This window comes from Papaver somniferum, chromosome 6 (assembly GCF_003573695.1).
Source record: "Papaver somniferum cultivar HN1 chromosome 6, ASM357369v1, whole genome shotgun sequence".
Lineage (NCBI taxonomy): Eukaryota > Viridiplantae > Streptophyta > Magnoliopsida > Ranunculales > Papaveraceae > Papaver > Papaver somniferum.
Genome location: NC_039363.1, coordinates 14300317 through 14325813, shown reverse-complemented (window position 1 = coordinate 14325813; position 25497 = coordinate 14300317). Strand labels below are relative to the sequence as shown.

The following is a 25497-nucleotide window of genomic DNA, read 5'->3' as shown; positions in this document are numbered from 1 at the left end:
TATCAATCTTTATTCATGTTAGGCCTTTGTTACTCTTTTTACCATGTCTAGTATTTATGTGTTGAATGATTTCATGGGAAGTAGCTATGTGATTAGAGATTTTTCTACCATATATGAATGTTGGTTGAAAGGGGGATATGAGTTTGGGGATGAGAGGTTTTAGTCTTTTTCGATGAGTTTATATATGATACTGTAGGAGGTATTGTATAGGAAATTTACAGGTCTTAGGTGGTATTGCATAGGGAGTTGTGGGTGATTCAGTTTTGGGTATGAGGAAAATGAAAACGGGGTTCATTTCTTTTAGGATGAAGCTAGATTTAAAGAAATGTTGGAGCATGTTCATTGTATATTCTCCAAACAACGCTCTAGTTGACTTGAAAGAAGTTAGGCGGGAACCGATTGGGCCTAGAGCTTTATTACATTTCATACTAAATATCAAATTCTTGATTTTTAAGGTGTCATGTATTGACATGATGTGTTTATTCTCAGCAGAGGTTACGAAAGGAGGTATGCGGTTGATGATATTTAGGTTAATAATGATTGATTCAGAAGTATCCATTCTCACAAAATGATTTGTAAAGCATTTTTCAGTGCTCCAATTACATTGGTCATCTGTATAGCATCAATCTTGCTTCATCCAATTCTTTTCCCGGTTGAGTCATGAAAGAATTTAGTGTTTTTATCCCCTTGTCTAATAGACTGATCTTTGCTTTTAGTTTTCAACCAACATTCTTGGTTGTGATACAAATGTGTTTTTTTTCCTTTGATTATTTCATGGAAGCTCCTCTAGAGTTTTCAAAGATATTATTGATCCATCTTAGTTTTGCAGTCTTCAAGATTAGTTTTTGTGTTGCCATAAACCTCTTTGTTCCATAGTTTGACTTTGATTTGGAAATATTTCAGTTTTCTAGCAATCATATAAGTAGAGAATTCAGAGTACCTTTGGCTCTAACATTTAGAATCCTTACAGTCCTTATGGTCAATCTAGGGGCCAAAGAATTTTCTAAGGTTCTAGTTAGGATTGGTATTAAGAAGAATGGGATTGTGGTAAGAACCAATAGCCAGCAAATTGGTTTGGGACCATGGTGAGCCAACTTCCAGCGAACATACCCCTTTCAAGTCTTCGCTCGGTAAGTAGCTCACCAGTTCTTCTTTTAGTCCAGGTGAAGGGACAAGCTGTATAACCAAGGTCATGGAGAGAAATCATCAATTTTACTAGTGAAAATGTTACCTTCAGTAGTATCAATAGGATATTTGCAAACAATTTCACGCTCATGTAAAACCAAGTTGAAATCACCCATGATGAGCCAAGGTAAACTAAAGTTATGAGCATTTTGTTCAATCATTTTCCAAGAATTAGGTTTACTATTGATAGTATATTTGGCTGCCATAATATCTCGTAAACATCTAACGAGTCCCATTGGATACCAACAACTTATCTTGAGAGCCATGCCATAAGATCTTACTATTTAGGAAGAGCGGAGCAGACTTTGTGGATTGATTTGAGCACGTATATGATTCTTAGAGAAATCCATAATATCTAAGAAAATGTTGGATTTCCAAGATAGAGTAAGGTCTCTAGCAGTGCCAGTGAGTCCATTTGGTTCTAGAAACTAATAATTAGTTACCCCAATGCCACCAAGAATTCAACTTAGGTTTGGAGATTTTTGTTTTGTTTCATATAAAAAGAAGATGTCAGGATTTATTTTATTTAACATATCATTGAGGTATCTATTGGTGGTGTTTTAACCTATCCCTTAACAGTTCCAATACATTGAAAAACCTTACTTTCCCTTACTACCAACCATGCATTTTTTAAAAAATTGAAAACTTTTAACGGACCATTAAATCATCAAAACATCATTGTTACTAATCAATCATATTTGCTTTTACTACTACTTTAGTGTTATAGCCTGTTTGGATACACATCTAGAAATAGCTTTTCGATATCCAGAAGTCACAAAAAATTTGTCTAGGTATGAAATTTTAGATTAACTCCTAGAAGAAAAATATATCAACCTTTTTGCTTCTGACTGTGCTTATGGTATCGATACGCGCTATGGGTTTGGCTCTACCAAGACATATAGATCAATCTTATACACAAAATCAACGGAGCTCCACATGGATACTAAAATGGAGAGGAATTTCCTTGCATGGTGTCACCTTTTAAGATAACATCACACACCTAACCAAGGTGTTTGAGGGGGAAGACCATAGTACTATAATCTAAGGGTGCACATACCCTACCCATATCCGCCAATCCTACCCTACCTGCCACTGTTTTAACCGTATCCTATCCTACCCATTATTTGGCGGGTAGGGTAACGGGTAAAGATTTTCTTAACCGCCGTTAGATGGGTGGGATGACGGGTAAAGCTCGAAATTATCATACCTTACCCGCCTACCCGTCTATTTAAGCTCGAAATTACTCCGTATTTTAGGATGTCTTTCGATTAATTGTTCAAGAACGGTCGCCCTGAAGACTATAAATATTCTGAAGCTCACAGGTATATCTTGAATCTTGCTAGGGTTAATTTTAATACCTTTTGATTAATTAGTGTTTTTCAATTTGATTTTCCGTACCCTAATTTGATTCAATTGTTTTCGAGGGATCGTATGAGAGATATTTTGAAGAATCCGACAATTTTTGGTTTGAACTTGACCGTACTCAGACCGGTAATATGACTAAATGTGATATCAATCTCCTACACTGAACATCATTTTTGGTTTTAACTTGACCGTACTCAGAACGGTAATTTGGTCTCGCTGTTTGAATCCTTGCATATTGATAAGCCGAAACTGGCTTCTAAACATGATAAGAAAGTTGAAAGTCAGAGAGTCTCAGAGAGCAATGTGCGTCAATTGAAACAATATACATCCCAATGGAATGTTCTTCAAGACATAAACTCCGGCTCCGCTAGAAATGAAGAGGAAGAGGACGACACTCATTTCTACATGAGAACAGGTTCTTCAAGTGCTACTCCATTTGAGGAAGAAAATGAAGAGTAAATCGTCTACCGTAAACTACTGCAGATAGTTAATGAAAGAGAGAAGAAAGCTATTCCATCTGAGAAAGAAAATGAAGAGGAACTCCATAAACCACTGCAGTTGGTTAATGAAAGAGATGAGGCAAACAGTCATTGGATTTGCAAAAAAACGGTTATACCCGCCACCCTACCCTACCCGACCCGCCAGAAAATGGATTGGATAGGATCTTACCGTTTAATGGCGGGTAGGGTGACGGGTAAAATTTTTCTTAACCGCCAATAAACGGGTAGGGTGACAGGTATAGGCCATATCCTACCCATCCTACCCGTTATGCATCCCTACTATAGTCCTTATTAGAGGGTCCATGGATCCCGTTTTTCTGGAGTTTCAGTAAAGTAGGTATTGTATACTCAGTATCATTGTCGAGACATTGGTTCAAACTAAAGTCTCTCGTCTTAGCGGTACTCTTAAGCTTGATATGTTTTATACAAGAAATCCCAAAATTTCTCCTAAAAGGAAAAATGCTAATCAAACTGTTCGAATTTTTACTTTCAGCAGGTTTGTTAGAGCATCCAACCGTTTGGTAATAAATGATACTTATTCTTCATCGGATGTATGTGTATTTCAAACCGATGAATCTGCATTTGATGGAGCGAAATGCTTCACGACAAGATACTAAAACATAACTGAAGCTGAAAAGCTCAAAAGCGGGATCAATAAAGGTTTCTGGTCGGGGGCGGAGCCATCTTACAGAAAATGCACACCTTCAAGCCCAATATTATAATTTTTCTTTTTTGTGCAAAATAGGGGTGAGCACCGGCCGGTACCTCATCCACATCCAATCCAGCATAACGGATTTAATTTAGCATCTGCATCCAATCCAACATCCAACGGATTTGCATCTAGTGGATGCACGGATGGACGGATTGGATACGGGTAATTCACTGGATTATTTTTAGTTAAAATTTATCATAAAGAAAGTAAAGGCAACACAAATGACTCTTTATGAAATCTATATATCCTATATATACAAATATAAAAATGCCGTGTACAACACCCCAAACAAACATCTTGAGAATTTCTAAATAATCCATAATATTTTGTATAACAATATAAATACCTTTAATTTGACGGATATCGATGTCCATCGAATTTTCAAGATTGCATCCAGACCAGATCCGTAGTCCGTTGGATTTCAAAAATTCCATACGCATCCAACCCATTAACGAACGGTCCGGACATCCATCCGTAAAAGAACGATTGGTCCCGACTAAATCCGCGGATTATAGGCGAAATGCTCACCCCTAGGTCACTACAAAATGGCCTTCCAAGCCCATATTATCTCATTATGGAAGGAAAAATTTCACATCCTTAATTTGATAATCTCAAAGAACCCTATTTTAGAGCATATCAAGGTAATGCCAAAATAGGGTCATTAGATAGTAAATCCAAAAACCCCTTAACCAAATATTTTGGTAATGGAAAAACTACTCTTTTAGTATTATTGTTAATACTAATGATTAGTTATATTAAATCTTGGTTAGTGATTAAGTATAATAAGTTATTAAATTTGTGTTGATAAATTTGGGGTAAGAAAAAAAAGTTAGTTTTTTTTTTTGAGAAGGAGAAAAGAAACTGGAGAAAAAACATTTCGATTCAAGTAAAAAGCTAAGAAATTTTACATCAACTACAACAATGACTCGGAGGTGGCTGATTTTCAAGATTATGAGAATGATTTTACTAAACTCAAACTCATAGTGATGATTTTTATGAGCCAAATCTAGAAGATGAATACATCGATGAGGAACCCAATGCTAACATTACACAAGTATACTTCTAGATTATGTTTAATTTCAATTTTAGCGGTTGGAATCATCAAAATTTTGATTTTTTTTTTCCATCAAGTTTGACGAACCAGAAATAGGTTCGGCTTGAAATTGTCATCCGAACCTAACTGGTATACTATAGAAGATGAACATTTCGTCTTACTCGAAATAGAATAGTTATTGGCCGAACTTATATTTTGTAACTTCCGACCTACCTACTAGTTAAATGTTCTGCTAATACGAGATTTTCATTATAAGCCGAACCTTCTCCTAAGAGTTTTGAAAAAAATTGAAGTTAAAGGTTCGGTTTTTACTCTAAATATCATATCAGCCGAACCATATATCTTTCCAAGTTCGGCTCATGTAAAAAAAATAATATTAGCCGAACATGTTTCTGATTTTACAAAAAAATACTTAAGTTCATAGATATTTAGGGGTCCGACTTTTTATTACGTATATTTTCTATTGTGCATCCTTTCTTAGGATTAATCAACTAAAAAAAGTTGAGATGACTATAAAAATGTCAAGAAAGTGAAGTCTACTAATGGAGAATACCAAGGTCAAAATTCAACTTGTTAAAATCAATGAGATTTTATCTTCATATTAAAGAGAATGAAAATACGAAAACAACGCAAAAAGAATGAAGTCATTCCCACATCGAACGAAGAAGTTATGACCAAAACAAGATCTTGATTTGTGTCTACAGAGGGAGGTTCGGCTGATAACTCATCAACACGAGGCAGACGAACCTAAGGCCTACAAATCGATATTTTTGAAGTGTTTACAGAGATATGTTCGGCTTGAAAGTGATCTAATCGGGTTAGCCGAACCTGACAACCACCAGGGGTAAGTTTCATTTCTTAGGTTCGGCAGGGAAAAGTTGGGAAGTTATTAGCCGAACCTGACATTGTGTTAACCACCTGGGAAATTCGTCTATCGTTTAGAAATGAATTATAATCCGAGATGTTCATAAATACTTTCAGAACGAAGAATAATAAACAGTTCGGCTAATAATTCATCTCGCTAATCAGCCGAAGTTCATTCTGTAACCACAAAAAGCTCTAGTTTTTTCTGAATTAATCATATTCTATCAATCAAAAACAATAAAATAAGAGAGGTTTTATAGAAAATACATTCTAATCATTATATTAGGAGTTGGTTTTTCATTTTATCGAATTTTTGCGTCCGATCCTTCAACTTCTTCGTGTCCTTCAATTGGCGGATTAAAAGAAGATTTAGAATGACCACCAACTACAGGTTACTTTGTGCGAGTTATTTTTGTAGTTGTGTTTGATCGGCGATCAAATTTTCACCAATCGGCGATCAAATTTTCATGATCAAATGTTTTGTCGATGGTTTAGCGAGAGGAGATCAAGTAGAGAAGATGTTTAAATTTAAAACCGATTTTGATTTTTGGTCTTTAAATTAAGGATAAGGGCCGTTTAAGGGTATATAGTCATTGCACACCCATTAAACATCCCTTATAAACATACCCTAGTTAGGAAAATAAATTTGTATGGCCTCACAATTTTTATGTATGCCCTAAAACACGGGCTCATCTCAATACCTGGCACTGCCCTGCGGGGGATAAGCTATGGAAGAACCAGCTCAGGGGCGGGTCCAGTGGGACGAGTCTGCACCAGGAAGCAGGGCCAACTAAGCCTATCCACATCCACAGATATGACAAAGCCGCGGTCGTGTAATTTATGCCACACCCAAAAAGAAAAATCTACGGGGAAGGCCCCAAATTTCGAAAGAATAACATCAGGGGTGTACTTCTAATTCTCCATAACCCTAAAGGAGCAAACCAGTTAAACCCAAACAGAGAAGTTCATTCACAATCGAAAACCACACTCTTTCTTTTTCTTCCTCCTCCTCCATCTGAGCAGTTCTATAATCAAACGAGCAGAATCTAGGGTTTACGAATCACCCGTAATCGTGATGAAGAACTTAAAATTATATTCAGAAATCACATCTCAAATCCAGTTACAATCTAAAGATGAAGTGCTCACACACTCCGCATTCGATATCGAGAGAAACCGTCTCTTCTTTGCTTCTTCTGAAAACATTGTTTACATTTCTCAGATTCCCTCTACTCAGGTAATAATAATTTCACTTTATTTTTGATTAATTTTGTTAATTTTGTTTTTGATAAACCCTGAACCCTAAATAACGTAGGAATGGCAAAAGACATCAGTAGCTGAAATTGAACACATTGAATTAGAATCAGGGGATACTATAACAGCACTTGATTATCTTATGGAGAAAGAAGCACTTGTATTAGGGACTTCAAATGGTGATTTGTTGTTACATGTTGAAGATAACCATGTTACTGAGGTTGTTGGTCAAGTTGATGGTGGTGTTAAAACTATTGCTCCTAGTCCGGATGGTGCACTTCTTGCTGTTATTACTGGTTTCGGACAGATTTTGGTTATGACTCATGATTGGGATGTTTTGTATGAGACTACTCTTGATGATCTTCCCGATGATGCCGACATCGACGTAAGTAAACGCTAACATATCGCGTGCTCGTTATTCTTGCTTTATTTGTTTAATTTGCGATGGACTATCTAATGTTGCTGCAGTACTGATATTGGTTTCTGTCTAAGGTTACAGGGTGAACTTAATGGTGGTTCTGGTCAGCAGTTTGAGAATCCTGTATCTTGGCGAGGTGATGGGAGATATTTTGCTACTCTGAATGGAACGAATTCGTCTTCTTCATTGCACAAGAAGCTTAAGATATGGGAACGGGATTCCGGGGTGTTGGAGGCTACATCTGAAACTAAGGCTTTTATGGGAGGAGCGTTGGATTGGATGCCTAGTGGGGCAAAAGTGGCTACTGCACGTGATAGAAAGGTTGAGAATAAGTGTCCGTTGATTGTTTTCTATGAGAGGAATGGGTTAGAAAGAAATTCTTTTAGTATTGAGGACCGATTAGATGGATCAGTGGAAAGCCTGAAGTGGAATTGCAACTCTGATCTTCTGGCAACTGTTTTCAGATGTGAAGCATATGATTGTGTGAAGGTGTGGTCTTTTAGCAACAACCACTGGTACTTGAAACAGGAAATGAGATACTTGAAGGATGATAAAGTGAAGATTATATGGGATCCAACCAAACCGTTCTCTTTGATTTGTTGGACAACTGGTGGCAAGATCACGGCCTATAACTTTGTTTGGGTGACATCGGTCATGGAAGACTCTACAGCCTTTGTCATTGATAACTCCAAGATATTAGTGTCGCCGCTTGCTTTATCTCTAATACCACCACCCATGTGTTTATTCAGCCTGAAATTCCAGAGCCCTGTTTGCAGTATGGCTTACTTTTCAAAAAACTCAAGGAATCTTTTGGCTGCATGTTTATCTGATGGAAGTTTTTGTGTTGTGGAGCTTCCTAGTTCTGATACTTGGGAAGAGTTGGAAGGCAAAGAATTCAGTGTCGAGGCTTCCAGTTCTGAAGCCGCATTTCAGTCCTTGAGACATCTCGTTTGGTTGGATTCAAATATTCTCCTTGGTGTTTCTTATCACGGGCCTGCTCGTGACCAGTTGGCAGTTTCATCCGGTGAAAATGGGCATCTTCATCCCCAGGGAGTCAACCATTCTCTGACATGTAGTTTGCAAGAGATTGAACTCGTGTGTTCAGAGAATCGTGCACCTGATATGGTGTCCTCTTCGGGTTGGAATGCCAAGGTTGTTAATCAAATCTCTCCTGAAGGTTCAGTAATTGGAATTGCCCCAAACCCTGCTAAACCAGGCTCTGCTTTGATTCAACTCGATGGGGGCGCAGTTATTGAGTACGCTTCCAAGATGGGTGTCAGCAGGGGACAGTTGGGTCAGCATCAACAGAAGCTTGATCGTAATGTTGGGTTCTCATCTTCGTGCCCTTGGATGAATGTGGTTCCAGTTCTTGACAGTGGGGTCTTGAAATCTTTGCTGTTTGGGCTAGATAGTAATTGCAGGCTGCATATTAGCGGGAAAGTGTTGTGTAACAATTGTAGCAGCTTCTCGTTTTACTCAAACTCCACCGACCAGCTGATAACACATTTGGTTCTTACCACCGTCCAAGATTTGCTCTTCGTTATTAACATGGATGACGTATTGCATGGAGATGCAGATGTTAAATATGAAAATTTTATCCGCGTTGTAAGCAAAAGGAAAGAAGAAAAGAAAAACTCCATAAATATATGGGAAAGAGGTGCGAAATTGGTTGGGGCTCTACATGGTGATGAGGCTGCTCTCATTATACAAACCATTCGTGGAAATTTAGAATGCATTTATCCAAGAAAACTGGTCCTGGAGTCGATTGTTAATGCTTTGGTCCAAAGACGTTTCAAAGATGCTCTTTTATTAGTGAGAAGGCATCGGATTGATTTCAATGTAATTGTTGACTACTGTGGTTGGAAAGCATTCCTCCAATCAGCTAAAGAATTTGTACAGCAGGTAGATAACTTGAGCCACATCACTGATTTCATCTGTTCCATAAAGAATGAAAATGTTATGGAGACACTGTACAAAGACAGTCTATCCCAACCTCATCCCAAGGGCACAAACGATACTCCTGTTACCGAGCAGAGTGCCTTTGATGCGAAAGACAAAGTTTCTTCCGTCTTGCTTGCTGTAAGGAATGCTCTTGAGGAGCATGTACCAGAGAGTCCTGCTAGGGAACTTTGCATATTAACTACTTTATCTCGCAGTGAACCTGCTCTTCTCGAAGAAGCCCTAAAGAGGATAAAGGTTATTCGTGAAATGGAACTTTCGGGGCTTGACGATCCTCGTCGCAAAAGTTACCCTTCTGCTGAAGAAGCTCTCAAGCATCTCTTGTGGTTATCAGATGCTGAGGCTGTTTATGAAGCTGCTTTAGGTCTTTATGATCTGCACCTTACAGCCATTGTGGCGTTGAATTCTCAAAGGGATCCAAAGGAGTTTCTTCCATTTCTCCAGGAACTAGAGCGTATGCAACCAGCAATCATGCAATATACAATTGATCTTAAACTGCGTAGGTATGAGAATGCTCTTAAACATATAGTTTCAGCTGGTGATGCTTTCTATGAAGATAGCATGAACCTAATGAAGAGTAATCCTCAACTTTTCCCACTGGGACTTAAACTGTTTGCCCAAAGTCCAAAGAGAAGCCAGGTCCTTGAGGCCTGGGGAGATCACCTTAATGACGAAAAATTCTTTGAGGACGCGGCTGCAATTTATCTGTGTTGTCCTTCTTTAGAAAAAGCTTTGAAGGCATACCGAGGTTGTGGTAATTGGAAAGGAGTGCTTACTGTGGCTGGTCGTCTCAACCTGGGAGAAATTGAGGTAACAAAACTGGCGACTGAGCTTTGTGAGGAACTTGAAGAACTAGGAAAGCCAGCGGAGGCTGCCAAAGTTGCTTTGGAATACTGTAATGATGTTGTCAGCTCAGTAGGGTATTTTGTTACTGCACGTGAATGGGAGGAGGCTCTCAGGGTTGGGTTTATGCATAGAAGGGACGATCTGATTTCACAAGTCAAGAGTGCAGCTGATGAATGTGCCAACACTTTGGTAGTCGAATATGAAGAAGGATTGGAGAAAGTGGGGAAGTACTTAATTCGCTACTTAGCTGTTCGACAAAGGAGGTTAGTCCTTGCAGCTCAACTTCAATTGGCAGATAAGACAATAGATGATATTGACGATGATGCTGCTTCCGAGACTAGCAGTAATTTCAGTGGGATGAGTGCTTATACAAAAGGGTATGATTCTTTTCTCAATCTCTTTTGTTTTACCTCTGATTTGGCCTCAAATATTAGATCTTGCTTTAGAGGAAGAATTTTCCATTTTTTGTAGCAAAGCATCAAATTGTTGGAAGTAATTACGAGTCTTTTGTTTAAATAGATATTGTGCAATTTTACCCTTATGTATCTCAGTTGTGTTGCTATTAAGAGACTAGTTATAAGCATATGAATGACTTCGGGGTCCTGCGACTACTGTATGACTGCCATCGGGTATCCAGATACAGCTGAACGCCGTGTGCAGTAGTGTAAATATAGTTTAAGAGGTGAATCAATTGATTGCGTGAGACATAGTGCCTGGTAGGTCCCCACAAGGGAAATATGCTAGCAACAATAAAGATTTTGTTGTTCTGAATCTTGTTCTGTATCCATTTGGTTTTCCGTATACTTTTCTTAAATGTGCTGCCAATATTTCAAGCAACGACTTTCTTCATTTGGATGTATCTTTTCTTCGCCCTTTCTGTCCTGACAGGTTAATAACAAATTATAGCCCTGCTTTCTTGAAACTCAATCTTTTTGGGTGCTTTTGTTGGCTCACCATATGTGGTTCATTCACCCCGAAGGATTATTCATTTGATCCTACCTATTGCTGAGAGTGTAATTCCTACTTGCGTGGTTTTATGAAGATTGTGTTGTCACCCATACATGGACCTCTTTAGTTTTTATTGAATATATATGCTATCATTATTTTGTTTTCTGTTGGTTTTAGTTTCAATGCAGAATAATTGTAAACTTCAAACTCTAGCAAGGTTATGTTTTCTAGAGCTTCTTCTAGTGTCTCATTTGGCATCGCAAGCACAAATCTCCTGGGTTTCACAGGTCTCTCTTGGAATAACCTGCGATTTTGTACCATCTTTGTGGTTTTGTGTGACGATTTGCTATATTGCTTCCGGCATGCTTTCATTCTTTCCTAGAATTAACACCTATTGTAGCGAAATTCATAGCTCTGGTTGTTATTATTTACGTGATTATAATCAACTATTCTCTTACCTCCTTAGGAGCACAAGGAAGGGCTCTAGTGCTTCTGTAAGTTCAAATGCAACAAGCAGGAAAAGAGATACGAGGCGCCAGAAGCACAGGGGAGGAACAATACGTGCTGGCAGGTATGATATGATGTTTATTATTCCTGTCTTGATGTCTTAATTTCGTTAGGGACGGTATCTGTTTATAGATAATGATGATGTTATTCCATTCGATAAGAAATTTCATCTTATTCATGGCATCATCTCTCGACTATGGCAGCCCAGGGGAGGAGTTAGCCCTAGTGGATCACATAAAGAGCATGGCATTAACCACTGGTGGCCAGCACGAGCTTAAATCTTTGATAGTTAGCCTATTGACGGTGGGCGAAGAAGATACAGCTCGAAAGCTGCAGCGTGCAGGAGATACTTTTCAAGTATCTCAAATGGCAGCAGTCAAACTTGCTGAAGATACAATGTCCAATGACAACATGGATGAGAAAACCCATACACTAGAAAATTACATACACAAAGTACGAGGTGAATTGCCTATATCTGACACGATCTCATGGCGGTCTAAAGTATTGCTTCCCCCTTAAAAGTTTTCGAACACTTTCACCATTGTAATCCATATCTTTGGGGTTTTTATTTTCCCAAAATGATTTTTTGTCGGTTGTTTACATTTTTTTTTTTTTGGTCGACTATATTTTCTTTTAATAACTGGAAAGCTTAATCTTGCAAACTTCAGAGAAGTTTGTTTCTTGATGTTCAAATTTAGTCATCATTTTCTCTGGAGATGTTTGAAACGCTGTAGGACCTGAAACAGACGCCAGAAACTGTTCAATTCCACCCCCCATCACACCTCAATTAGGGGTAAAATCGTAAAACAAAAGTGTCTAGGGGTAAAATCGTAACGATAGAAAACTGGGAAATAAACCGTGATTGATGCGGTAATGGCATCGAGATTTAAGGTTTTCTTCTTCTACTACTAGTAGCAGCAAATCGGAGCGGTCTCGTGAATCCATAGAATTGGACGTGCTTTACAAACTTGTGAGTTTTGATTCTTTTATTTAATGAAGGGGAAAGTCGAGAAAAATCCCTATTACTAGACAGACAGTATTAGAATTTCAATTAGCAATTCTTTTTTGTTGCATTTTTAAGCTCCAAAACATATATCTAGGAAATGCTCCCTTAATAGTGTCCTGCACTGTAGTTATTTTTACAGTTGTGTTGCGGTTCTCAGTCAATATATGCAACAGGAGATTAAAAAGTGAGGTATAACACAAAAAAAAAAAACAAGTACAGCAAACAAAAGAGAAAGATGAGATCCGAATGAGATGTAGGCGGGTCTCAGCTACCTCTCAGACTGATTCCGAATAGTCTACAAGTTCCCGAGCACGTTCGATATGCAAAGGCTTCTTGTAAGACTGCAGTAGAAGAGAAGAACATACGACACTAATTGATGATGCAGCCATGGCAGCACCAGCAACCCAAGGTGGTAACCGAATTCCTGTGAATGGGAATAATACTCCGGCAGCAATTGGCATTCCAAGTACATTGTAGCCAAGTGCCCATACATAGTTGAGTCTGATTCTAGCGAGTGTCTTTCGTGAGAGATCAATGGCTGTTACTACGTCTTCCAGGTTACTCTTCATAAGAACTATGTCAGCAGCTTCAATAGCAACATCAGTACCAGCACCAATTGCCATGCCAACATCAGCTGCGGCTAAAGCTGGAGAGTCATTGATCCCATCACCTACCATTGCGACAGCCATCCCTTTCAACTACATTACGAGTTCAGATAGACATACATAACTCAAAAGGAACATATAACCAATAGTCTATTGCAGTTAAAAGAAGTATGCCGTACATGGGTTCCATATTTACCTGCAAATCTTTGATTTTATCAGCTTTTCCAAGGGGATCTGTCTCTGCAATCACCGTAGTAATTCCAACTTCCTTGGCTATGGCATTTGCTGTAGCCCAATTGTCACCAGTCACCATTATACTCGTAATGTTCATTGATTTAAGGAACGAAATTACTCTCTCTGCTTCTGGTTTTACAGGATCTGTTACGGCGAAACCTCCAGAAACCATCCCATTGATCGCAACCAACACACAAGTACGCGCAAGCTGCTCACTCTCTGACATGTAATCCTCAACTTCAGAGCTGATTGGTACCTTTCGGGCCACCATTAGCCTCTTATTACCAACCAAGACCACGTTTTTACTAACTTTCCCGCTGATCCCAAACCCTGGGTGTACCTCAAAGTCCTGCACTTCTGCTATATGTCCTAGGTTGGATGAATTCATCTGGCGCAGCTTCTTAGCATGTTGTACGACAGCCTTAGCTATCGGATGCTCACTGTTCGCCTGCCAAGTATAAAATTTCTCTCTAACTTCATAATGTAAATAAACAACACTGGAATTTAATATTACCAGGAATTTAATATTTATGTACCTCTACTGCTTCAGCTATGTCACAGAACTCTTGGACTGGCATGGGGGAGAAAACCTTCATGCTAACAACTACAGGTTTTCCCTCCGTCAGAGTACCGGTTTTATCGAATACAACAGTTTTCACCTAGCAGATTTCAGGATAGAACAGAAGTGGTTAAGCATCTCATACAGAGTAAATCTGTTTGGTACGGAAGGAAGACACAATTCTACCGAAAATCTTGAGATTTTAGGCTCTATTCCGAGTACGATAACAGGACTTAAGGAAAAGATGAAACACATAGGAGCATTATTACCTTGTGTGCCTTTTCAAGCGCACTTCCACCCTTGATAAGAACGCCTTGAGAAGCACCTTTCCCAGTAGCAACCATGACGGCTGTAGGGGTTGCTAGTCCTAGAGCACATGGACAAGCAACAACCAAAACTGATATGCCAAATTGCAGCGCCAGCTCAAAGCTGTTCATGGCTTTTGGAATCCAATCTTTAGGGTACATAGCTGCTTGTCCGGGTATGAACCAGGCCAAAAATGTAAGAATGGCTGCCACAACGACCTGTAAACAGCATGGAAAACATCAATTGATGCAAATATTGGAGATTAAGGCAACTTCATTACAAATTCATGCTTAATAAGAATAAATTTCCTCTATTATCTCTTGGAAACATAAGAGCTTCAGTGGTAAGACTTAAAGAGGTTTCACCATTTGGATTTACCTTATTGGTAGAAGCCTAAAGAACATACAAAGTAATTGAGTTCCATTAGATACCACTGACCACAAACTAACAAACTTACCACAGGAACAAAGACCCGGGAAATTTGATCTGCCAGTTTCTGAACCGGTGCTTTAGCAAGCTGAGCAACTTCCACTAGTTGAACTATCTGGGACAATGCAGTCTCCGATCCAACATGAGTGACCTTAACTAGCACGCATCCGTTTTCATTCACAGTTCCACCAATAACCTGTTAACGTTGTTTTTTTAAATGTCAGATAAATTTGTGATTCAAGATGCAGATAGTTCAAGAAACAGAAAGAATAAGAAGAAAGTGAACCTTGTCTCCAGGCTTTTTAGCCACTGGCCTTGCTTCCCCGGTGAGCATGCTCTCATTTACATGGCTCTGACCCTTTGTAACAACCCCATCAATTGGAACTTTTGCCCCAGGAACAATCTTAATCACATCATGTTTTTGTATCAGTGATGTGCTTATCTCATCCTCTGAGATAATATTTTCATCCCCGTCAAAAGTTAGCAGCCAAGCTGTATCAGGAGCAAGCTTGGTTAGCTTAGCTAATGCATCAGATGTCTTCCCCTTAGCCAACACCTCCAAATATTTTCCTAAGAGAATAAAAGTGATCAACATTGCACTTGTCTCGAAGAAATCCATTCCTTCGAATGATTCTGACGTTGATGCTTTTATTAAAACATATAGAGAATAAAAATATGCAGCACTCGTGCCCAGTGCAACCAGAACATCCATATTAGCAGATCCTCGTTTCAAAGCATAGTATGATCCAACGTAAAACCTGGAATCACAATCGTATCACTTTTTCTGACAATACAGAAAGAAATACTAAAGTGATGAACGTATAAGAAAACGTATAAACTATAACTAGTAATTCATTATTACCTGCTTCCAATGATGAGCTGCACTGGAGTGCAAAGAATCCATCTTAGAAGCATTCCGACTGTGAGCATGTTGTAAACCATGTGATGTAACCAGTCGCCATAAGGAGGAAACATAGGAAGCACCATGGAGAAAATGAACACAGGAGCTGAGAACAGGAAGCTCCAGAGAAAAAGGTTCCTGTAACCCAGAATCTCATGCTGGCGCTCTGCTTCTCTTCCACTCGGAGGAACATACAAGCTGGCATGATAGGATTCATGGGGTTTTCCAGCTTCTTGGATGCATTTTATGAGAGACCTTGGACCAGTGAAATCCGAGTCGTATACAATAATTACCTTATTAGACTCCTTGTCCATCTCAACCTGGTTCACTCCTCGCACCGACTCAAGGGAGGACCGAATAATAGTGAAATCTTCATCGCCACTGATCCCTTCAAGTTTTAAATGTACTTTGTTGCCATCATTCACATTGCTCATGAGTTCTGCTTCAAAGCCAGCATCTTCAATTGCTTGGATTAGTTCTTCTGAGTCAGTTAGTGTAGGATCAAAGTGAATCTTTGCTTCTTCAAGGGATAACCCCACAACCGCTGTCTTTACCCCCTCAACCATTAGAAGAGCACTTTCAATAGAATTCGTACAGCTAGTGCATGACATCCCCTTAATTCTAAGGCGAACTACGGCTATATCTTCAGGGAACTCAAAAACTAGGAAGCCTAGGTCCTCGATGGCTTCTCTAATTGCTTTAAGCTGAATCAAAAACACAAATTGAATTTTGATTGTAAGGCTGCACGCTTAGCAACCCGAGCAATATAGATAATTTGACAAAATGCAGAAAATAAATTTTCTCCTGAAATTACAGATTCCACATTTTAACTGTAAAGGCCATAGAAATTTAATGCATAAGGTTATAAGTAGTACTTCTTGGCAATGCCTGCACATAAAAAATGCATTCACATATTGCTGCCTAAAGTCGATGCTAACAGTCAAATAGCTTGTCTACAAACATTAAACTGAACAATTTAAAATTGAACTTACATTGATGAGCTCCGGCACATATTTAATAACTGCTTGGCCGTGTAGCGCAGACACAGTGACACTCTCAATTCCCGTAACCTTCCCTAATGCCGACTCTATAGATGTGACACATGAAGAACACTTGACATTCCCGATTCTAAACATAGTCGTCCTTGTTTTCATTATTTTCCCTGGAGATGTCGGGTACACCGTAATTGAAACGCTGTCTGACGGTGGCAGAAGCGGCGCCTTAAGGCGGTCATCTTTACCATTCGTCTCCATTTCCTTGTACCTGAAACACACACCAAACCTGCTATCACTTATAAAAACGCAATTCACCCACAAATTTATGCTGGCTTCGAGAATCAAACCGAGGTAGATGCTGCGAAAATCATAACAGCTCAAAAGCAGCACTAAATTGCTAAATATGAACAGGAATTTGACAACCTATTATAAGGCGTTAGGGCCGTCGGATCTTACTAAGTAAATGTCAACCATTGTCCATTAGCAATAAGAAAAAAAGAAGACGACGATTAACAATAAACAAACTCAGTTCCGGTGAGATTATCGTTCATATAACACCAACCGATTCTGCTAAAATTAGAAAAAAAAAAAAAACATACCTGGTTTTTGCCGCCGGGGAAAAAGATAAACCGGCGAATAAAAAGATAAGGTAATCGAAGAGACGCACTTAAGAAAACCACCGGAATCGCACCGACGGCTCCACACCGAAAACTACTAAAACTAAGTTTTTGATGAATCCTCTCAAAACTGGATGGCAAAAATTTGTACCAATTCTTTTTCCTCTTAAAACTTTTGAAAAATTGAAAACGGCATGTATTTATGCTTGTTTTTGGAAAGAGCCAAACCTCGTACGATTAGATGCTAATCCGACGGTTTAGAATTAAAACATTAAAAATTTGACCTTAGAAGGGGGGAATGTCGACAGAAAATGACATTCACCGGACATACAATTCTAATTTAAATTCTTTAGCGGCAAAATTAATGCATAGTTTATACAGTCAATCATAAATATTTGGCTTGTATCTCAGCATCTAATCACGGAATACTTCAAAGGAAGCTAAAAACACTATTAACTTATTAGTATCTCGGAATATTTGTGGTGTTGGTATGACGGCACATATAGCAGCAGCACAACGGGGAAGAAAAAGGCTGACATTTTCTTGGGGGTACCATTTCTTCTGGTACTGACCACTGGATAGTGGTGGACCACTCCTTTTCTAAAAGTCTCCCACTATGTATCTTTTCGACCCGCACCCGTGTATGTGCTTTCTTTGTGCCTCGAATACCACGAGTTTCACAGAAAGAGGAGAGACCATAACAGAGATGGATCATGGTTGGGACTACTGTGAAAAAGGACAGTAGTCCCACATTGTTTCTGCAAAATTTGCTCAACGCTACGTTTGATAGGAGTTAATTCCATGTCATCTTTTCATGAAAATAACGTGTTTTTTCGTCGTTTGGTCAAAAATCTGTTTCGGTGGAATTGTGAAAAAAAATGTATCTTAAAGTATGTTTTAAACTCAATTCCTTGGAATTCCATGGAAAGTCTTTCTTTACCTCCTCCAGGGAACTGATTCCATGAAATTATTTCCTTTCTTTGTTATCAAACACGGCCTAAATATAATATGGAAGAGGCTCTCCGCTCATTGCCAATTGGTTTTGAGTTGGATGCTCGTCAACTCTAACAACTACGGAGATAAGACTGTGCACGATTAGCCATGGACCTTACCGGCTTTACAAATAGGGTGTATATATTTGAGGAGCAGAAGTGGTATAGAGATTTGAGGAGCCGAAGCGGTGCTGCTTCAACAAAAAGTAAAAAAAAAAAATCTAGAAGTTAAAAGTAAAAACAATCTGCTTCAAGCTAATGAAAGAGGATCTCTTTACACTATTATTCTCAAACTTAAATTTTTGAATGAAAACTAAACGGTTACGAATTTGAAGCCAATGTTTTGGAGATATGTTCCTCTTACAAAGTTTCATGTTCTCAACAAAAATAAGTACATTCCGAAAAGTATATCATCACCATCTATTATTTTGAAAATAAGTCGTTGAAAAACAACGTATTTTTGGACCAATGAAATTAAGATCGGTAGATGATGATGTTATACGATTCGGAATGCGCTCATTTTCGGTAGGTATGAAAGCTTTATAAGAGGACCATATCCCAAAAAAATTAGCTTCAAATTCGTTACCATTTGTTTTTATTCACAAAATATGATCCTAAAATGTGAGATGGTGTGAGAATTAAAGTGTGAATGGATCCTTCCTTACTTTACTTTTGTCAAGAGTTCCAAGTTGGTGGACAAGACTCTCACCTCATGTAATGAAGATCAAAGAGAGAGGAGTTCTTATCTATACAACATGGAGTTCTTATTTATACAAAATGAGAAAGAACTACAATGCGATTCAATCAACATAGTTACCCCACAACATAGAGTAGACTGCGCATATATAGAAGGACACAATAGGACAACAGAAAAAACTATCACTTATACACTATCACACTCGTGAAAGACATAAGTCACAATGTGCTAACACCATCCCCACCACACCCATAAGTTAATGCCAGCTCAAATAATGACACTAAGGTTATCCGTGAGATCCAAAAAAACATGTCGAAGTCAAAGAGTTTGTTAGAGTATTGCTTGGTTGAACCCACAAGCGTTGCTATCTTAAACTTTTTGTCGATGTTAGATGATCAAAATTATATCTTGATTTCTAGTCTACTAAGTCAAGTCTCGGACTCGGTTGGAATTATAGTTGAGTTTCAGAGATCACCCTTGTAGACTGAAGATCGTCGAAGACACTTGAAAAACTTCTGTATCAGGTATGTAAAGACTGAACCATTCTATTTTACTCACTATACCATCATTTTATCTATTGAGACTATGTCATGTGACTTATAGTAGAATTACAAAAATGAAGTTTCGAGTCAAGCTTGTCTTGTGAAAAATCTCGAAATATGATTTAGAAATTAGATGTTCAAAGATCCTTCACAATATTAGTTAGATGAATTTATTTGTGGATCAATTGAAAATTGCCCATGAAAATGATCATATCACTTGGGAATGTTCAAACATCATAAGAGAGCAATGTAAACTTACTGATATTTCTGCTCAGGATAGGTTGGCGAACCAATTTGCAAACCCATAGATATATGAGATACAAAAATACAGGAAGGTTGGCGAACTAGTTCACAAACCGCAAGTTCAGTTGGGAACAGTTCACGAACCCGGTTGGCAAACCTTGGTAAACTGAATTTTATAAGTGGGATAAATAGGTTAGAAGTTGGAGAACCCGATTCACGAATTGTGGTCAACTGAATTCGGTAGTCTAGAAGGTTGGAGAACCCAGTTCACGAACTGTAGCACCCTGACTCGTGAGCAAGCCCTGCGGTTGGCGAACCGTTGTACCAATTGTCCCGACAAAGTTTAGCAGATGTCCGTTACAGCCTCAGAACAACAAATATGCGCGTGGAATTAACAGTCATGTTATTTATGATAGTTTAGTAATATTTTTCCTTTAAAACGTTGGGGGTTTATTTTAGGAAGCAACCTAATTTTGTGTATCTCAGAGTATAATCATCGTTACAAATTTTTTTAACTACAATGATGATAAATTCAACAGTATATAATTCGGTGTCCGTTAAAATTCTCTATATATATAAAGTATCCAACATGTTTAACATTATAAAAATTTAACTCCCAATGATGATATATTTGTAAAAACTTACCATGTGAATCTATCTTTATAATATCACAGACAAAATACATCAATCTAATAAGAATTGGTGTTTGATACACTTCCAAGAACTAATGTTACTCTTTGGTCATACGCTTAATAATTGGTACGTATCTTTAAACATTAAAAAGCCTTCTACCATGGATTCTCAGTCAAGTATTCTACCATGAACGTCCACTGTTCAAGCATCAATAACATTACCACCTGCAATTTCATATTTCCTTAGCATGGCCTCGTACCCACCTCCACTAATGAACCTACCGAGACTTATACTTGTGCAAATCACTGAAAAAAAGGAGAGAGTGCTGCTTTTCTTGGCAATTATGGGATAGAATTCACCCGTGGTTGTGCCAGACTGGACCCGCGCTACTTTACCCTTTGAATTTGAAAATTTAATAAATCAACAATATTAAATGAAACATATGATACATATGAAAGTCCTCCAAAGTTATGGCCTCCAGTTGGAACTATTAACCGAATTTCTTGCTTTCTATAACGAATTACAGCAGTTTGAACATACGATTCTTTCAAATGGGTCAATGTAAGAAAGGGTTTGGGAGTGGTGGACGCATTGAGTCTCAACATTTCCTTAGTGGATTGCAGGATAGATGAATAGTTAGTATTTTTGGGGTATATATTAGGATGGAAATATCAGAACGAAGGGAAATGCATTTTAAGAAATACCCGTGCGTTGAGCTTGAAGTCGCATGCGATTTACAGAATAATACAGAGAAATATAACAATATTGAAATTAATAGTAAAAAAGATATTTTCATATTTGCGTGTTTTACGTTAGTTGTAAACTTGAAAGAGATCATATAACGAATATATAGTATCACGAACCTACTATTGAATGGGGATATTAGGATACATTCAACTCGTTTCTCTATTTTATCATTGGCATGGATTATATCAAGAAGACATATAAGAATATATGAACGTTCATCTCTTAGATCATTTAGTTTCGCCGCGTACACCAATTTAAAATTCTATTGCTCAATTGAGGATACAAATAATGTATCAGAGACATCAAATAAAGAGATGATACAAATAATTCTCACTCATCATACATAATTTTCACCATAGAATTGGGTATACAATGTATAGATTGGAAACTTTTTCTCTATGCAATAACATTTGTAGAGATATAGATGAAAATAATCATCATCTAGAGACAATGTTTTAGTCTCTAACCATGATATTGTTTCCTTTTAAGATCCCAAAAGAATATGTGGTTTCACAATAATCATCCTTATATAAAGAAATAAAGGGATCCAATTGGTGTACATTTCTTGGTAAAAAAGAGGGGTACCAATTACACCACCAAATTTTAATTTGGAAACCTGATGGACAAACTTGTCAAAATCCACTAGTGGAGAAAAGGCTAACTGAAACACAATAAAACAGGTTTTGCAATAGTCTGTGGAATTCAGACTGACTTAGGTAATGCATACAAGTATGTGTAACTTGTGCCAAGTAGTTTTAAATACAACGTATGCATTATTGCTTGGGAAATTTCCAAAAGATCAACTTGAAACAAAAACAGTTTGTGAACGATACATCGTTCTAATTAAAATTGTTAAGGATCTATGGACATCCATTGCTTGAACTATATTTCGAGAGTTTAACCAAGACAAGCTTTAACTCTAAATTTCTTCTTTGTAATATTAAATCTACTAAAATTATACGACATAGTTTCATAAGATAGAATGGTATGTGCCATGAGTAAATCGGATAAACCAGTCTTCACATACCTCTTTGTTGATGAAGCTCTCGAAAATGTCTTTGTTTGTTTTTCAGTCTTCAATATTCTAGGGTTATTTATTGATGTATGATACTCAACTACTGTACTTTAATCCTAGTCTGATACTTAACTTTAGTAGAGTAAAAATCCAGATATAATTTTGTACATACGACACTGACGACAAGCTTGAGATAGCAAAACTTGCAAGTTCGGACGAACGATACTCTAACGATCTCCAACTTTGTCAATTTTAATGACAAAACTATCAATACATATGGTTCCAATAAAATAAATTCAATTTCCATAATGCTTGATTTCTTGAATAAATGCTTGAATTATTTGTACTTTAAATTCTTCTATGGTTTTGCATATGATCGTTTGGGAACCTTTATTTTTGAAGTTCTATAGTGAATAACAACTTATGACAATACTCGTTTAGAGCTTTTCTAGAATAACAAGTCAATCTAGTCAATGGTTGTTACATTAGTGCATAGTATTTTTACCTACCTCAAAGTACTATTGTATCAAAACTTTGAAGAAAAACTATAGTGATATATTCTCCCAATTAGTCCTTACTTGTCTCTTTTGCATAATAGGTAAAAACCTATATCTTGTAATCCCCCTCATCCATGTGCTTACATAATGCTTCGAGAAGCCATATGTTATAGTAGAATACTACTAAATAGTTCTCCCCCTTTTTGTCAAAAAAATTATCAAAGGTGGAAAAGAAAAAGAACTTAATGAACCACACAAAAAAGTTATCGAGACGAAAGATAACATACAAACTTTTCTAGACGATTCCACTAAGTTTCTCAACTTAGTAGCTTCATCAAGGAAAGAGCCCATCGAAATCAGCAGCATCAACAACCATTAAAACATTTAATTTCCTTTTTTCCACTTGTTGAAACCAATTTCCTACCGATTGTATGATCAAAATAAAAATCCGGCAGCAAATTCTCCATTGTAGCATCTTTCACTCTTCCGTAATAACGTAATGAACGACATCGAGCACAAACTGTCAGCTTTGAACCAAATTAAGTATCACTTGGGAGTCCTAATTTTTCTTGTTCAGACTCATTTAACTTGAACAAGAATGCCCCATTTTGATACAAAATCTGAGATCTCACTTTCATCAAATGTTGTCTATCCAACTTTATTTTATAATCTGGCTTCTTGTATGAGGGTTTCATAAAGTAACCTAGTAATTTTGGGGTCTGACCCTTGCATATGAAAACCACAACTAGGACAATTTATATGATTTTAAGATGTTTCTTCATCGAAATTTCCTTCTCTTATGAATTTTAAACATGTTTGTGATTCAGAAGAGAAATATCTTAACAGATTTGAAGGAAACTGGAGCGGGAAATGTTTATGAGGGGATGAATTGAAATTGAAAAGTAAGTGAGAGTATTGAAAGTTTCTTACCTGTGAAGAAGAAGAAGAATCTTTGAATGAGAGATCAAACACATGTTTGAATTTGAAAGGCGAGAGCTTTCGAGCTACGGGTTTTGATTTTTATATATCGCTGGTGATGAAGGGGTTTAGGAGGTTTGGATTTAACTAGTTTCCTGAATAAATTTTTGTGATGGTGAATTGAAATTTTAGAGGATGGGAGAACTTTGGACCGGGTCTATTGGGAATCACGGGCTAATGTGTGAAAAATAGTCGTGTTTGTGAGTTCTGTCATGCATTTTTCAATTTCAAACATTGGTTGGCACTTGCAATCTTCGATTACAAAATAAAAACACAAGCAAATAAAATCATTTGGTTCCAAGGTACAATGACTTAGTTTTCTCTTTTGATGATTGTTGCATCTTTTTTGTGATTTTCGGCACTTGTAAAATCTAGTGCGAAGTATTCTCACAAAAAGATTTCCACATTATAATATCTCTTGCTCTTGGTTTCATATAGTTTTAGGTTCCATTGCAGCTGAATCATACATGTCATTCTTCAAGGTTAAATTTTCAGTAGGATCAGAACAAGATTTTTTGGCCTATTACTAACACTACCACCAGTAGCTACTTCACAATACATTTTTTTAAAGCGTTTCTTGCTCCTTTATCAATTTTGTAGTATGTAAACAAAGAAAACCATTTTCAGTAATTACATTTTTTCAGCTGTAATTTCATATCGAGAACTGACATCACTTACAAGGATAAGATTTTCCTCTGTGCAGAATTTTTCTTTACATTCATTTGTTGTTTAGTAATATACTATGGTTAAGAATTACTTTTTTTTATAGAGGCCACACAATAATTGTTAATACATACTTTGATGAGTATATTCTATAGGGCTAGTGTATCTTCTGGCTCTGTATCTTCTTCATATTCTGCTTTTCTTTTGTTGGACATTCATTCTAGGAAACTGGAAAGATATTGACAATTATCCTTTCGCCTCGAAATGGTTTGAGGTGAGCATTTTCAAAGTCCCGTTATGTTATGAAAAAGGAATAAGAGACAAATTAGAATCATAATATTAAATAAAACATACCATCTTTCAGTAAGCAATAGCTTCAAAGAGGGTGATACTTCACTCCAAGTTGTCGTAACATTTACCAGCGATCACTTTCTCGGACAATGAAAAAAATATTTAAGTACTACATTGAAAAAGACAGAACATACAACTCACCTACAGATGATGATAGTTCCTTGGATGATCAAGAGTATGACGCGAAGCAGTCAGTCCTTCCTGTAAACCCCAAAGTTGTCTCGAAAGATGAATTTACCTGAAGTTTTATGCTAAAAGGCAACTATAATTTAAGTTATACTGATTTGGAGTGTTAATAATAATAAGAAATATGAAGATAAGTGTTAAACATACCTGTCTTAATAACTTCATCCTAAAACATCCAGGAGTTTTGCCAAATATATCTCTGTAGATTTGCACAACCCTACTCAAGACAGTGATTGTGAGCTGAGTTCCATGTTGGTTCCAAGTCATATAAGGAACACGAGGATTCATTGATAGGATATGAAAATCTCTGAGAAATTTAAGGCTTCTTCCAGATGAGACTCCAGCAGCACCATTGATTTTTATACCATGATCAGCATTGTTCTCAGGGATGTCGTTCTGAATAATGAGATTGTTGTGTTGGTCAGGGGGATTCTACATATTGTTGGGAGAAACATTTATTTTTGTACCATAAACAACGATGTTGTTCTGAATAATGTGAGCACCGGTAAAATTGTTGTTTTGGTCGAAAGGATTTTCCATGATGATATTTTCATCATAGCGCTCTTCTTCATTATCATGAGCAAAGTTAGGAATATTGTTATGGTGGTTAAGAGGATTCTCACCAGCAACATTGTTGTTTAATCTGATCACTCATATTATCTTAATACATTTATAATGTGCATTAATATTAA

General features: G+C 37.4%; 2 protein-coding genes across 5 annotated transcripts; one reads left to right on the top strand and one right to left on the bottom strand.

Moving 5' to 3' along the window:
* Nucleotides 1-6576: 6576 nt before the first annotated feature.
* Nucleotides 6577-12302, top strand: LOC113286990 (elongator complex protein 1-like). 2 transcript variants are annotated; one of them, XM_026535650.1, is made up of 5 exons: nt 6577-6914; nt 7005-7316; nt 7431-10531; nt 11569-11673; nt 11813-12302. In XM_026535650.1, the coding sequence occupies exons 1-5, from the start codon at nt 6756-6758 to the stop codon at nt 12126-12128; spliced, it is 3993 nt and encodes a 1330-aa protein (XP_026391435.1). In that variant the 5' UTR covers nt 6577-6755; the 3' UTR covers nt 12129-12302. The 2 variants fall into 2 exon arrangements, with proteins under 2 accessions (XP_026391435.1, XP_026391434.1); XM_026535649.1 differs by having other exon boundaries at nt 6993-7316.
* Nucleotides 12303-12702: 400 nt separating this feature from the next.
* LOC113286989 (copper-transporting ATPase HMA4-like) lies at nt 12703-17418 on the bottom strand. 3 transcript variants are annotated; one of them, XM_026535647.1, is made up of 9 exons: nt 17244-17418; nt 16642-16930; nt 15611-16353; nt 15035-15506; nt 14777-14944; nt 14283-14537; nt 13991-14113; nt 13417-13902; nt 12703-13313 (listed from the first exon to the last, which is right to left on the bottom strand). In XM_026535647.1, the coding sequence occupies exons 2-9, from the start codon at nt 16900-16902 to the stop codon at nt 12891-12893; spliced, it is 2931 nt and encodes a 976-aa protein (XP_026391432.1). In that variant the 5' UTR covers nt 16903-16930; nt 17244-17418; the 3' UTR covers nt 12703-12890. The 3 variants fall into 3 exon arrangements, with proteins under 3 accessions (XP_026391432.1, XP_026391431.1, XP_026391433.1); XM_026535646.1 differs by having other exon boundaries at nt 16642-16912; XM_026535648.1 differs by having other exon boundaries at nt 13122-13285; nt 16642-16912.
* Nucleotides 17419-25497: the final 8079 nt, after the last annotated feature.

Excerpts from the sequence above, each read along its gene's own strand:
- LOC113286990 (XM_026535649.1), top strand. The coding sequence starts at position 6,756 with ATGAAGAACTTAAAATTATATTCAGAAATCACATCTCAAATCCAGTTA. Across the intron at positions 6,915-6,992 it reads CTCAGATTCCCTCTACTCAG|GAATGGCAAAAGACATCAGT; the intron begins GTAATAATAATT and ends TAAATAACGTAG. Across the intron at positions 11,674-11,812 it reads GGAACAATACGTGCTGGCAG|CCCAGGGGAGGAGTTAGCCC; the intron begins GTATGATATGAT and ends CGACTATGGCAG.
- LOC113286989 (XM_026535647.1), bottom strand. The coding sequence starts at position 16,902 with ATGGAGACGAATGGTAAAGATGACCGCCTTAAGGCGCCGCTTCTGCCA. Across the intron at positions 16,354-16,641 it reads ATGTGCCGGAGCTCATCAAT|CTTAAAGCAATTAGAGAAGC; the intron begins GTAAGTTCAATT and ends TTTTTGATTCAG. Across the intron at positions 15,507-15,610 it reads CAGCTCATCATTGGAAGCAG|GTTTTACGTTGGATCATACT; the intron begins GTAATAATGAAT and ends TTGTGATTCCAG.